This window comes from Camelus ferus, chromosome 13 (genome assembly GCF_009834535.1).
Source record: "Camelus ferus isolate YT-003-E chromosome 13, BCGSAC_Cfer_1.0, whole genome shotgun sequence".
In the NCBI taxonomy this organism is placed as follows: domain Eukaryota; kingdom Metazoa; phylum Chordata; class Mammalia; order Artiodactyla; family Camelidae; genus Camelus; species Camelus ferus.
The window spans coordinates 57,896,142-57,910,162 of record NC_045708.1 but is presented as its reverse complement, the minus strand read 5'-3'; the positions used below and the strand labels follow the sequence as shown (position 1 = coordinate 57,910,162).

Here is a 14,021-nt window from a genome sequence, read left to right as displayed (position 1 = left end):
TTCATAATTGAACATAGGATCAGCTGGGAGGCTCACAGTTTTTGTCACCATTTAGGGTAAGTTCATGCTGTCCTGTACAGTCTGGTTGTTTTGTAGTTCAATTCCAGATTTTTTTTGTTTATATAGTTAAATTTCATCTTGTCTAGTATTCTAGCTTGCTTATTACTTTTTAATCCTCATTTTTTTCATCTACAGTACTTGCTATCCTCAGCTTCATGTCATCCATGAGTTTGGGACGTTTGCCTTTTGTGTGACCATCTAAATCTTAAGGATTGAAGTTATATGTACCTTTAGCATACCTAAAGAAATCACAAGGCCATATATGCCATTAAAACAGTATTATATGTGAGCAGTTATTTAACCACTGGAAAGTGATCCATCCAAATAACTATTCAGATCATATTTTCTTTTGAGGTTTTTGTTTGTTTTTATCTTTATAAGCACGTTCTGTCTTGTGAAACTTAATATACTAGGGGACAGTATTAAAGATGTAGAAAAATGACATTTCTCTCAAGTATTGCACAATATAGTAAATGAGATAAGACATTCATTTTAAAAACTAGAGTGATAGGTGTACCTAAAATTTCCCACCTTTTTTAGTGATTTAGGGAACAACCAGTTCCTTTTGTAAACCACAGTCATTATATTCCAGATAATTTCGTTTTGGAAGTAACTTCTGTAAGAGAAAAGTCATTAATGTATCATAAGTATGTGGAGTAGGGGAAACTAAACCCTTAGATCTTCTAAAATACCTTCTGCTCTGAGAGCACTTCCTTGGCATACTTCTCACTATGGGCAAAGCTGATAAACCCAAGCCTTAAATATGATTCTGTATGACATAAACAGTGACTTAATGCTGTATTTATGTATACAGTATAAACTGACTTCATTTTAAATTCAGGAACAGTGCAAAATAATGATTGACCAGAGTGGGACAAATGTCTTATAATACTAGAATGTTTCACTTTGGAAAAAGCTTTTGCAATCACTTATCTGGTTCTTTCTAATCATTCTATGGCTGAGGAAGCTAAGGCCCAAGTTTTTTTTCTTTTTTTTTTAAATGTATTTATTGAAGTATAGTCAGTTTACAATGTTATGTCAATTTCTGGTGTACAGCACAATACTTCAGTCATATAGGAACATACATATATTCATTTTCTTATTCTTTTTCACCATAAGTTACAAGATACTGAATATAGTTCCCCGTGCCATACAGTATAAACTTGTTGTTTATCTGTTATGTATATATTAGTTAGTATCTGGAAGTCTTGAACTCCCAATGTATCCCTTCCTACTCCCTTCCCCCCACCCCCACCCTGGTAACCGTAAGTTTGTTTTTTATGTCTGTGAGTCTGTTTCTGTTTTGTAAATAAGTTCCATTCCCTTTTTCGGATTCCATATATAAATGATATCATATGGTATTTTTCTTTCTCTTTCTGGCTTTCAGGTCCATCCATGTTGCTACAAATGGCATTATTTTTCTTTATTATGGCTGAATAGTATTCCATTGTATAAATATACCACAACTTTCCTTTATCCAGTCATCCGTTGATGGACATTAGGTTGTTTCCATGTCTTGGCTATTGTAAACAGTGCTGCTGTGAACACTGGGCTGCATGCATGTATCTTTTTGAATCAAGGTTCCCTCTGGATATATGCCCAGGAGTGGGGTTGCTGGATCATATGGTAGGTCTATTTTTAGTTTTTTGAGGAATCTCCAGACTGTTTTCCATAACAGCTACACCAAACTACTTTCCCACCAACAGTGTAGGAGGGCTCCCTTTTCTTCACACCCTCTCCAGCACTTATTGTTTGTGGACTTTTGAATGATGGCCATTCTGTCTTGTGTGAGATGATAGCTCATGTAGTTTTGATTTGCATTTCTCTGATAATTAGCAATATTGAGCATTTTTTCATGTGCCTGTTGGCCATTATTATGTCTTCATTGGGTAATTGCTTATTTAGATCTGCCCATTTTTGGATTGGGTTTTTTTTTTTTTTTTTCTTATTAAGTTGTATGAGCTGTTTATATATTCTGGAGATTAAGCCCTTGTCAGTCTCATCTTTTGCAAATATTTTCTCCCATTCTGTAGGTTGTCTTTTTGTTTTGCTTATGGTTTCCTTTGCTATGCAAAAACTTACAAATTTAATTAGGCGCCATTTGTTTATTTTCCTTTTATTTCTATTGCTTGGGTAGATTGCCCTAGGAGAACATTGCTGAGATTTATGTCAGATAATGTTTTGCATATGTTTTCTTTTAAGAGGTTTATAGTGTCTTGTCTTATGTTTGAGTCTTTAAGCCATTTTGAGTTTTTTTTTATGTATGGTGTGAGGGAGCATTCTAACTTCATTGATTTACATGCTGCTGTCCAGTTTTCCCAACACCATTTGCTGAAGAGACTGTCTTTATTCCATTGTATGTTCTTGCCTCCTTTGTCAAAGATTAATTGACCAAAAGTTTGTTGGTTTATTTCTGGGTTCTCTATGCTTTTCCATTGATCCATATGTCTATTTTTGTACCAATACCATACTGTTTTAATTTGATTACTGTTGTTCTGTAGTATTATCTGAAATCTGGGAGGGTTAGTCCTCCAGCTTTGTTCTTTTTCTTCAGTAATGCTTTGGCAATTCTGGGTCTTCTGTGATTCCATATACATTTTAGGATTATTTGTTCTAATTCCGTGAAAAATGTCCTGGGTAATTTGATAGGGATCACATTAAATCTGTAGATTGCCTTGGGCAGTATGGCCATTTTAACAATATTCTTGCAGTCCAAGAACATGGGATATCTTTCCATTTCTTTGTCATCCTTAATTTCCTTAGTCAGTGTTTTGTAGTTCTCCACATGTAAGTCTCACTTCCCTGGTCAGATTTAGTCCAAGTTTTAATGAGTTGAATAAGGTCTCATGTTAGCTGCTGATGTTGCTGGGACTCCTATGTGAATCTTGAATAAAGTGCAAAAAGAGTAGACGTGATCTTGCTGCAACATTTTCTTCCTAGAAAATTTTCACTTAAAAAAAGGTACAGTATCTCATGTAAATAATAGTAATGAAATACTTACATACAGATGTAATTATGAAGTCAAAAATTCTGTAATTGTTTAACCACAGTCTGAATTAAGAAATACAATACAGACAGCATTCCAGAAGTACTCTGTGAATAGTTCCTCAGTTACACCCCTTTTCTTCTTCTCAGAGATAATCACTATCTTATTTTCATGAAAATCCTTCTTTGCTGTTATAAAGGGGTTTACCACCTATGTACTTATTCATAAAGTTTAGTTTAATTTTTGGATCATACTATATGTGCTCTTTTTTGATACATTAGGACATTTATCTATATTCATATAAATAGACGTAGTTTGTCCATTTTCACTGTTGTATAGTATCCCATTGTAGAACCATACCAAAGTTTATCCATTCTGCTTAGGTGGACGTTTGGGGTTGTTATGAATAAGACTGCCAAAAATATATGCTGCTGTGTATATTCAAGAGTTTCTTGAGGTTGCTTTGCTACATATGGGATGTCTGGATCTTCGGGTATGTATGTGTTTAGCCTTATTAGTTAATTACAAACAGATTACAAACACTCTGAGAAGGCTGTTTATTTCCTGTTCACCCTTATTCTTGGGGTACAGCCCTTCAGGATCCCAGGCCAAAGCATAAACTGATTTCTTAGAGCCTCACCCTTGGTAGGCCCTCGACTCTGGCTTTGATCTTCTACCATTTTTAAGCTATCAAAAGCACTGCTCAGCCTCTCATCTCTTCTGCATCAGTAAATTATTTCTGGGCAAAAGTGCCCCACGACATGCTTCCATCTTCTCAGGGATCTTGACCTAGTAATACTTAGGATTCTGTTACCTCTTTGATGCTTTTAAGAGCTTTTCACATATTTTTTCCCCTTCAATGAAGGGCTTATTCTGAATTTGCCAAGTCTACATTTTCTGAATTTGTCCTTAATGAGCTTTTAATTTTAGTTATATTTTTAGAGTTTGAATTTTCTTCCTTTTCAAGGCTACGTACTCTTTTTTTTTTTTTTAATTGAAATATAGTCAGTTTACAATGTTGTGTCAGTTTCTGGTGTACAACATAATGGTTCAGTCATACGTATACATACATATATTCATTTTTCATTGTAGGTTACTACAAGATAGTGAATACAGTTCCCTGTGCTCTGCAGAAGACACTTGTTGTTTATCTACTCAGTTTTTGTAGTTTCCTTTTCCTTGTAACTGTTTTCAAACTTGTCTTTTATTCTTATTCTTCGTGTCTAGTTTTCTTGTATGCTTGATAATTTTAAAATGTGAGCTGTTCCCTTTCTTTGGAAAATTATGTTAGTGACCTTTGAGGTCCACAATAAAGATGTATTCCTCTGGAGAAAATTGCATGTACTTCTGTGGGTATCTTGGTGGGGCATGGGTGTGTGTGTACCATTCCAGAGTCACTGCTTTGTACTTACGGCTTCAGTTCTTTAGACTGTCTTGTAGTAATAACAGCTTTTTATGGTTGAAATGTTTATCTGCTTCATTCCTCGGTCCCAAAGAAAGTCTCGTGTGGGTGGAAGTGAGGGGTAGAGTCACAACTTGATGAGAGAGGGTCCCCTATTAGACTTGCCACCTTGTTCGCTTTGTCTTCTGTTCCCTGGCTAAGTGGAGTACCTGCCCTCAAGGCCAAAGCAGTTTTGTGTTCCATTTGACTCTCCTGGTTTATGCCTTCATGTAAATTTTGGCCTGTAAATAAAAGTTTTATTATCTTATTGGTTTTTCCATACTTTTAAAATAAACAAAGGATGTGGGGAAGGTATAGCTCAAATGGTAGAGCACATGCTTAGCATGCACGAGGTCCTGGGTTCAATCACTAGTATCTCCTCCAAAAATAAATAAATAAATAAACCTAATTACCCCCCCAACAAAAAATTAAAAATGAACAAAATTAAAAAAATAAACAAGTACATGACTTTTTCTTTGCTTTAAATTCAACATTTTTAGTTGTTTTCAATACAGAATTGATCTTTATACCTAGAAAACCATCCTATCAGAAGCTCTGAGGTATTAGTTTCTGTCTTAATATGGAATTTCATGAAAGTCTTTTTGATAACTCTCTAATGACTTCTGGATTTTCATAGAAAGTGAAAGAGACCATTTGTAAATTATTGCGTTTGCAGTGAATTATTGAATTTGCAAATCCTATAATTTCAGTGTTTCAAACTCTTTGTAAAAGAAGAGAAAAGTATTATGTTATATAGCTCCTGTTTTACTGAATAATTTTTTAAAATGTGTGTTCTACTAACATAAAATAATTTCTATTTAATCATGTTTATACATGGTGAGCTCTATATTGTGCAGGTCGTAGAAACACCACATTTAGTTGAAATAATGGTGTAGTTAGAGTTAATTGAGGCCCCTCCCCCAACAGTTGTTTAACCCTGATAGGTTGATGAGATGGAATTTATTGTTTAAATTTAATTAAAATGTTACTGTTATTCTTGAGAACCAATTCACTTTACATAGTTTTGAAAATAAAATCCATAATAAATCTTCCTCCTTTTGTTTCCTTCTTCTCACAGTGCATATAACTGTGCATTTGTGCACATGTGCACACATGTGAAAACATTGGTTAACATATCTGATTGCAAGTTTTTCTATATCCCTTTTCCTTTTCTTTTTGCAATGTAGTTAAACTGATACATTCACATTATGTCACCTTCCTCTAGCTTTTTTTTCAGTGTGTTTAATCAAGCTTCGTGTTCGAGCTAATAATAATCATGCTGCTTTTCTCAGTAGCAAAGTGTATTGAGTAGCTTCTTCAATACTCAGTTTTTATTGTAGAAAATTATAAAAGTTAGGAAAGATTAAAAGAATAGTTAAGCATATGTATGCTCTTTTCATTGATAACAACTTAAAATTTTGTAACATTGTTCTCTCCCTTTTTCCCTTTCCCCTCACCTTCCTTCCCATTCTAATACACTATAAAACTTTCCTTTTTGCTAAGCCATTTTAAAGTGTGCTGTAGACTTAACATCCTTATATGTTAGTATATCTCCTGAAAACAAGACATTCTCCTGCATAACCTCGAATATGTCATTCCATCCCAGCAGTTTGGCATTGATACAGATAGTAATCTGATATAATCACCAACTGTATTAAAATTTGTCCATCTATACCCCAAATGCAACCCCCGCCCCCCGCCGTGGGATCTTAACTCAGATAATGTGTTACGTTTAGTTGTATGTTTCTGTATCTTTTAATTTAGAGCAGGGCTTTGCAGACTTTTTTCTAAAGGGCCAAATAGTAAATGTTTTAGGCTTTAGGGATCAACTCCACTTTACAGCTACTCCACTCTGTCACTGTAGCTAGAAGGCAGCCATAGACATATAAACAAATGAGAGTAGCTACATTGCAGTAAAACTTTGTATAAAAACCTGCAGGCCATAGGTTGAAGACTCTGTATCTAGGTTAGCTTTTGTTGGGAGTAGGGGGTGGGGGGATCTTTAATGCCACTATTTAATGACTATTTGAAGAATCAGTCCAATTTTGGGGGCAGAATGGTCTCAGTCTAGATTTTTAAAAAGTTTCCTCATTAGTTTTTTAAAATTAAACTTCTAGATTGCTAATTCCTTGGTATCCTCTTTCAGACATGAGGGCTTTTACCTATATACTCTTGCATATTAATGGTTTTAAATTTACAGGAGTGAGTAAAGGATGCAAGAGGACTTGGAAAGGCAGTGAAAATAACTTACAGATTTGAAGAGTATTTATACTTTAGCCAAATGTAATTCCTTAATATAAATGCTGAGGTTGTCTTTATGTTGAAGACATGAAACAAAATTAGCAATTCTTTAACCACAGATAAGCTTACTGTTCTTAGCATTGGATTCAGCTTTATAAATAGATAATAAATAATTTTGATAGATTTGATACAAACTTGTCCATATGGGGAAGCTATATAACTATACTTGGACCCATGCAAAACTGTACACATTTCTTTTTGTCATTCTGTTCTTTTCTTGGTTCAGTAAATAGCAGAAGTGAAAGTAGCATGTTTAACTGGAGTTAAAGAGTTTCAGAATTTTTAGTGCTTGAATTTTCTTTAAAGAGCTCTGTGAACATCTATGGTGATTGGGTGCTATCTTACCATCTTTTATTGATTTTGACCAAGACAAGGTTTTCTTCATATTGTGCCTTTATCACAGTTGCATTCTAGTTTGACCCTTTATACCTTGTAAAACAAGTCTGTTTCCTTTTTCACTTAGTTGCATGTTAAATAAAGACTGAAATAATATTTTATTGGAGGTTTCTGTTTGTTGGCTAAATAGTCTCAGAGTCTTTAACCATTCTTCACATCACATTGTGGAATAAATGTCTGACATGATCTTGGCAAGTTATTTAATCTGTGCCTTGGTTTACTTATCTGTGAAATAAGGATAGTGGTACCTATCTTATAAGTTTGTTATGAGAATTGTATTATTAGACGATATAATACATATAAGACACATTCAGTACATGTTGGACACTATTGTTATCTCTTGTTACGCTGTTTCTCATCTGTCTTGTCTGATTATGAACCTGTTTGTCTCAAAGCAGAGCTGAATACAGTAGCAGGTGTTTTCCCATTAGCTCAGAAAGAGTGTAGTGGTCACATCCCCCATTAATTTGAACTAAAGTTGGAGTTTTCATTTTAATTCATTGTAGAGAATTTCAAACATACAAAAAAGTAGGCAGACTAGTATGACAGACACTCACATATCTATCCTCCACCCCAATAACATGGCCAAACCTGTCCCATTCTTTCTTTACTCCCTCTCTGGTGGAATTGGAGAGCCTCTGTTAAACCTAAGCTCCATCCCTGATTGACTTTTATAGTTACTAAAGCTTTTAAGAATAGTGCCTTATTCTTTTAGTAAATAATTGTTAAATTAATGAAGAAATGAATCTTGCCTCAATGGATGCCTAGATCAGATTTCAGTAGTTTGGAGGTGAAGTGAGTGGGTGGGTAGGATTGAAAATAGATTTGTCTGTATCATACTATTTTTTAGATATGGCCCCAGTATTTTATTCTTTCCATTACTGTTAAAGGATATGTATGGTTATTTTACTGGTAATTTAGGAAATTATTCAAATTATCTTGGCTTGGAGACCTAAATTCAACACTTTCTTACAGTCTTTTCACGTATTCTAGACTTTTAAGTCTTCACCAGTGTTTATCCTAGGCTTTTGAATTTGATAATCATTTTATCTTGATTAAAGAGAAGCAAAATGGGGAGTGAAGAGTTACACTTTCTTTGTCATTTCTGTTGGAATTACTTTTTAAAGTCAGCATCGTTGTGGAATAATTTACATACAGTAGACATTGTTAGAATCTATTGGCTTCAAATACAGGCCTTTCTTCCCAAAGTCAGTAACTGACTAGCATTCTTTTTTAAGCCTCTGCTTGTTTTTTCCTATAACTATTCTTATTTGTGTGTCATTAATTATAACTTGTTTCCAGCAGTTTGCTGAAAGTTTAACAGACCCATAATCATTTTTATATTGATATACAGAATTGTGTATTTCCTAATTAGAACAGGGGTCTGTCATATAGAGACACCATGATATGTTTTTGGTGGCTCAGCTAAGTAGGGTACGAGTTCTGGAGGTGAAGTAAAGCGGTTAAGAGTATTGTATCACAGAGAGGACAGGTTCTAGTACTCGGCTCATTGTTACCACCCTGAGGTCGAGTCTGGGCCAGCCTGCCCGTTAGAAAGCACCAGCACAGTTTGCACAGGGTTTGCACACTCCATACACCTTGACACAGGCAGGCTTGTGACAGTGAGTTTAGAATTAACCTCTGTCTTACCTAGGAGTGACTTAGGACAGCTCTTGCGTTCCAGTTCAGCTCTAACTTTTAAATGAAATATCTCTAGCTTGAGAGGAGTCTTACCCTTCAGTGTGAGCAGTTTTTACTTTAATTATTAAACATTTCATCAGGGATTAGTTAGCAAGGGACTTGAGAACAAGAATAAAGTATGTTTTAGGCAGGAGGCTGAGGAAGTGTTTTGATAGAGAATGCCATGTTGCAGTTATGCCATGGCTGCGAACCTCAAAATTACATTGTTTTACCTTTGAAAATTTTCTTTGTTTGCTAACTTTTGGACTTAAAAAGTTCAGTATACTTTTTGATTGCACGGAAGATCTGTCCATTCATTGAATATTGAACATCGGTTCATTCAAAGAATATTTATTGAGCATCTATATGCCAGGAAGTGCGTTGCACACTGGATAAACAAAACAGTGAACTTTTCAGATACGTTTGCCATTACGGAGTTTACAGTCTAGTGGAAAACAGAATGAAATTTATTTGAAGCCATAAGGAAAAAATTGTGCTTCACTAATACTTTAAATACTTCGTGACTTACTGTGAAGTGACCATGGAGCAACTTATTCTTGATTATTTTTGCAAAATGTATTTGAGCATTCAGGGCTATTGGGCTAATTGTTTACATATGTGTATTGATACGTGAAATTAGACATTAGTCAGAGAGACAGGACAATTTGAACGAGAGAGAGAGGGATTATGAACTAATTAATACACATGTACCATAGTGAGATTTCAGAATAGTGACAGGGAGTAGATTTGTATGGGTAAAATTACATGTTAGCTGTGCCAAATAGACCATTATATGCAGGGGAGTAAAAAATATATTTAAGTCTTTTCTTCTGTAAAAGTATTTAATGCTTAAGAATTAACAAGAAAGTGTACTTTCTCTAGAATGGCAGTATAACACAATGAGCAAATGAGAATCATGACAACTAAGACCATGTCTGAATTATGTGACAGTGTCTTACAACTCTGGTCAAGAAAGTGTACCTCAGATTTCTTAATTCCAACAGAGTACCACAGAGGGTCTGAATTTGGGGATCCTCCCTGGTGCGAAAAATATTACGATTTTTAAAAAAAATTTAGCTGTTTCTTAATAACTTTGGTTGTTGGAAAGTCCAGATGCATTCTTATTTTCTGTACTTGTTCAGGTTCGAGAATTAAAAACTTAAGACAGAGGAATAAGGCTTTGCTTTCTCTAACTGGTATTTTCTGACTAGGTACTTCATAACTCAGGAAGACCTCATTTATTCCCAGTAATATGTTTTACTAACCTCTTTCAGGTAACTTTACAAAGACTGTGTGACTTAATAGTAGATCATGGCTTGAACTCAGTTTTTATTTATTGTTGCTACTAGAAAATTTTAGTGAGGTGTTTTTTTGTTTTTGTTTCTGTTTGTCTCTGTAGTTATCAGAGACTGTTACAGACGATTGCTGTACTCGAGGCTCAGCGTTCTCAAGCAGTCCAGGACCTGGAAAGCTTAGGCAGACACCAGAGAGAAGCACTAAAAAATCCCATTGGATTTGTGGAAAAACTCCAGAAGAAGGTATATGTTGAGCTTTTTTTTTTTTTTTTTTTTTTAAGATTTATTGAGATATATTTTGGTATTATCCTGGTTCGTTCTTTTTATGTAAGTATATACTTAAAAGTTTTTTTCCCTTCTGTAATTAGCCATATTACTGAAGGCAGGATCCTGCCTTCCTTCACCCCCAGCAAACACAGTAAACTATACCCCAGTGAACACAGCTAGGAGTCCTAAGTGGATGTTCGTATAGGAACTTGACGTCCTGTTCCTAGCCATTTTTATGATCTTTTTCTGTTACTTTTTTCCTTCCCTGTCTTAAGAATGTTCTCCCTCTTCTGCTTTCAGGACTTTAAGATTAGTGGAGCTAAAAGAAAAATTTATTAACTGCTTTAGTTTAGCACTACTTTTGTATATAGAAAATGATAGTGATACAGCCAAAAACTCTGTTTTAAATATCTTTAAGGTTATAGTTGCCAGGTCCATGAGAATGAGGTACAGACTTTGCTTAATTTTGAAATGTCCTTTTAAGTGTAAAAATTCCTTAGAATTTTTTTTCCCTTAAAATAGGAACTTTCAAATTCAGCAGTTAACCATTTGAAAGCGATTCAAGTTTTTATAACTTTCTTAATACAGAAACATGGAGATAATCTAGATGTGCATTTATGGTGTAGTATATCTCTTGAATTAGGGACCCGCTAATTCAGTAAAGTTGAGAGGTATAATGTTAATCAGCATTGTATGAAAAGATTAAAACTGAAAAACTATGGGAAAGAATCCCCCTTTTCACCTTAAAAAAACAAAAATTTAGCCTGTGTAGTGTGACAACTTAAGTATAGTTATTAGTTACTGGTTTTTAATGAGTCAGAAAAGTGGTCTGTCTGGTGTTGAGGGAACAGCCCTCGGGACTATTTTATTCAGATGTATTAATTTATTATTTGGATTTTTCCAGTTACATTATTTACTTGACAAGCATTCCTTTCACTCCATTCTTTCGGAACACTGAATGTCGTAATGGATGTAGAATCTATGTACTGATTTGTTTAAACTTCTCAAGTCGGGAGGAACTCTTGTGCTCTCTGTTGCAGTGGGCCCACCCACTTAGGTGTTTATTGATTCGGCATTGCTGTTATTAAACAATTTGCTAGTGCAAGAAGATGCAGTACTTTTACAGTGTTTACTTACAATGGATTCAGCTAAAACAGATGGTATTTTAACCTTAATCTCATTTTATTCTTGTTCTTGGGTGGGCACAAACTTGCAATTATGCAAATTTACTTGATACACATGCAATTGGTTATTTGATTTTTCTCCCTTTTTTTTCTTTTAATATTTTTTGAAGAGCGATTTATTTATTTAGTTTTTTGGGGGGAGGGTAGGTAATTAGGTTTATTTATTTATTTGTTTTTAGAGAGGGTACTGGGGATTGAACCCAGGACCTTGTGCATGCTAAGCATGTACTCTACCACTTGAGCTATACCCTCCCCGCCATTCTCCCTTTCTGTGTTTGATTTAGAACTGAATTTCTTTTCACTTTATCTCAGAAACAGAGATGTGATATCTTAAGAATTTTTTTGAAAATGTGCAGATGAATATTAAATCCCAGATACTTTGGTAATCATGAAAGACTTATGCTCCTTGGAAAGAAAATTTTCTGCTGGATTTAATTTAGAAGTTGATTCTTCTGTTTTTCTGTGTTTGCCCATGTATTCTTAATTTGCCTATTTTCTTTAGGTTTACTGTATTAAAGTTGTTGACATGTGATCTCTTTGTTTTAGTGGACATCTAAAAACTCCTAACTGAAATTAAGGAAACTTAGATTATATATTGGTATACAGAATACAGGGAACTTGTAAGGCTTATTAGCTTTCTTTGATATTACCATCATTATTGTAAAAGACATTCTCCTCTAATTTTTCAAAAGTTGAACCTTAGACTGATACGTAGTATGATGATGGAGACAATGTAATATATCACAAGCAAAATAAAAGTTAAAAATTCTCTGTCACAAAGTGAGTTTTGCTTTCCAATTTCATAATTTATGACCTGATTTTCTTAGCATTTTATTATGAGAAATGTTAAATACACAAAAAAGTTGATAGTTAACACATACATATACACTCCCTAGATTCTACGATTAATGTTTTACTATATTACTTCATTGTATGCCTGTCAATCCTTCTATCATTCCGTTCATTGAATTAAACTTAGATTGTCACCTTTTTTTTTTTTTTTTTTTTCCAGGCTGATATAGGGCTTCCATATCCACAGAGAGTTGTTCAATTGCCCGAGATTGTATGGGACCAATATACCAATAGCCTTGGGAACTTTGAAAGAGAATTTAAAAATCGTAAAAGACATACTAGGAGAGTTAAGTTAGTTTTTGATAAAGGTAAGAAATTGCATCATAAGACTTTAAGTAGAGAAATACCTGGAAAAGTCTTGCTTTAATAATCCTATACATGGTCTTTTCTTCAGTAGGTTTACCTGCTAGACCAAAAAGTCCTTTAGATCCTAGAAAGGATGGAGAGTCCCTTTCATACTCTGTGTTGCCTTTGAGTGATGGTCCAGAAGGCTCAAATAGCCGCCCTCAGGTAAGCAGTAATAAAGTATTGGAATAGGAAAATTTGAATTGCAGACAACCTATTTTAACATTTTACTGGTTTGTATTCTTAAATTCAAAGTCTTTCACCGTAGATATAATGGAGACATGAACTTTGAAGTTGAGAGAAACCTGGGTTGAAATCCCAGTACCACTTACTAGCTGTGGAACTATTAAGCAGCTTGTATTGCTTACTATGTATTAGCTTAATATTAAGTTGCAGCTTATGTATTAAGTCTCCAAACCGCAGTTTCCTCTTACATAAAATGTGATTAATGTTACTCTTAGGCTGTAGCGTTGTTCGGGGATTATAATAAGCAGTATATGTCACATACCTAGTGCCGTGCCTGACACATAGTACAGTATTCAGTCTAGGAGTAAGAGCTTTTTGTGTGTAGTGGAATGTAACCGGGATTTGAGTCCTGACCTTGCTACTGTTAGTTAGATGAACCTTGATAAATATGAGGTTCAGGATGAAAAGTAACATTTCCTTTTCTTTAAAATGAAGTTGCTGTCATCTGTATATTCTAAGATTGCTGGGAGTATAAAACCAAATGAAATAAAGAAATGTGAAAAAAGTTTGTAAACAGTAAATTATGTACATGTTAAATTTACTGACATATTTTGAAATTAACAAAAAATTCCACAATTTTTGTGTTATTTGGCTATATCAGAGGATAGTCTTTGTTTTTTTCTCTTTGACAAAAACCTTGTTTTATATGCAGATGATAAGAGGACGCCTGTGTGATGATACCAAACCTGAAACATTTAACCAATTGTGGACTGTTGAAGAGCAGGTAATCGATATTTCTAAATTATGTAGGTTAAAAAAATAATAAACGGTTAAAAGAGTCAGTTTTATGAGTAAGGTGTGTATTGTTATATGTAATCACCCTTAATTGTGAATGTAAAATACTTAAACTTACTTTTGTATATGTTTTTATATACTTCAAGAATTTTGGATTCTGAGACTGTATGGGAATAGTTTTTAAAGAAGAAATCTGGGTTTTGGGAGAGGGATTGAGAAAGGTAGTGAAACAG

At 34.3% G+C, this 14,021-nt stretch overlaps 1 protein-coding gene across 7 annotated transcripts in view; it reads left to right on the top strand.

The window, feature by feature from the left end:
* The window catches only part of ZZZ3 (zinc finger ZZ-type containing 3), an 88,720-nt gene that overhangs the window by 62,998 nt on the left and 11,701 nt on the right, over positions 1–14,021 (top strand). For 5 of the 7 annotated variants that reach the window (XM_032494621.1, XM_032494617.1, XM_032494615.1 and 2 more), the window contains 4 exons: positions 10,264–10,402; positions 12,623–12,770; positions 12,857–12,972; positions 13,706–13,777. In XM_032494621.1, coding sequence (XP_032350512.1) covers positions 10,264–10,402; positions 12,623–12,770; positions 12,857–12,972; positions 13,706–13,777 — 475 coding nt within the window. The remainder of the gene's footprint in view (positions 1–10,263; positions 10,403–12,622; positions 12,771–12,856; positions 12,973–13,705; positions 13,778–14,021) is intronic. The other 2 variants (XM_032494618.1, XM_032494620.1) reach the window with 1 other exon arrangement.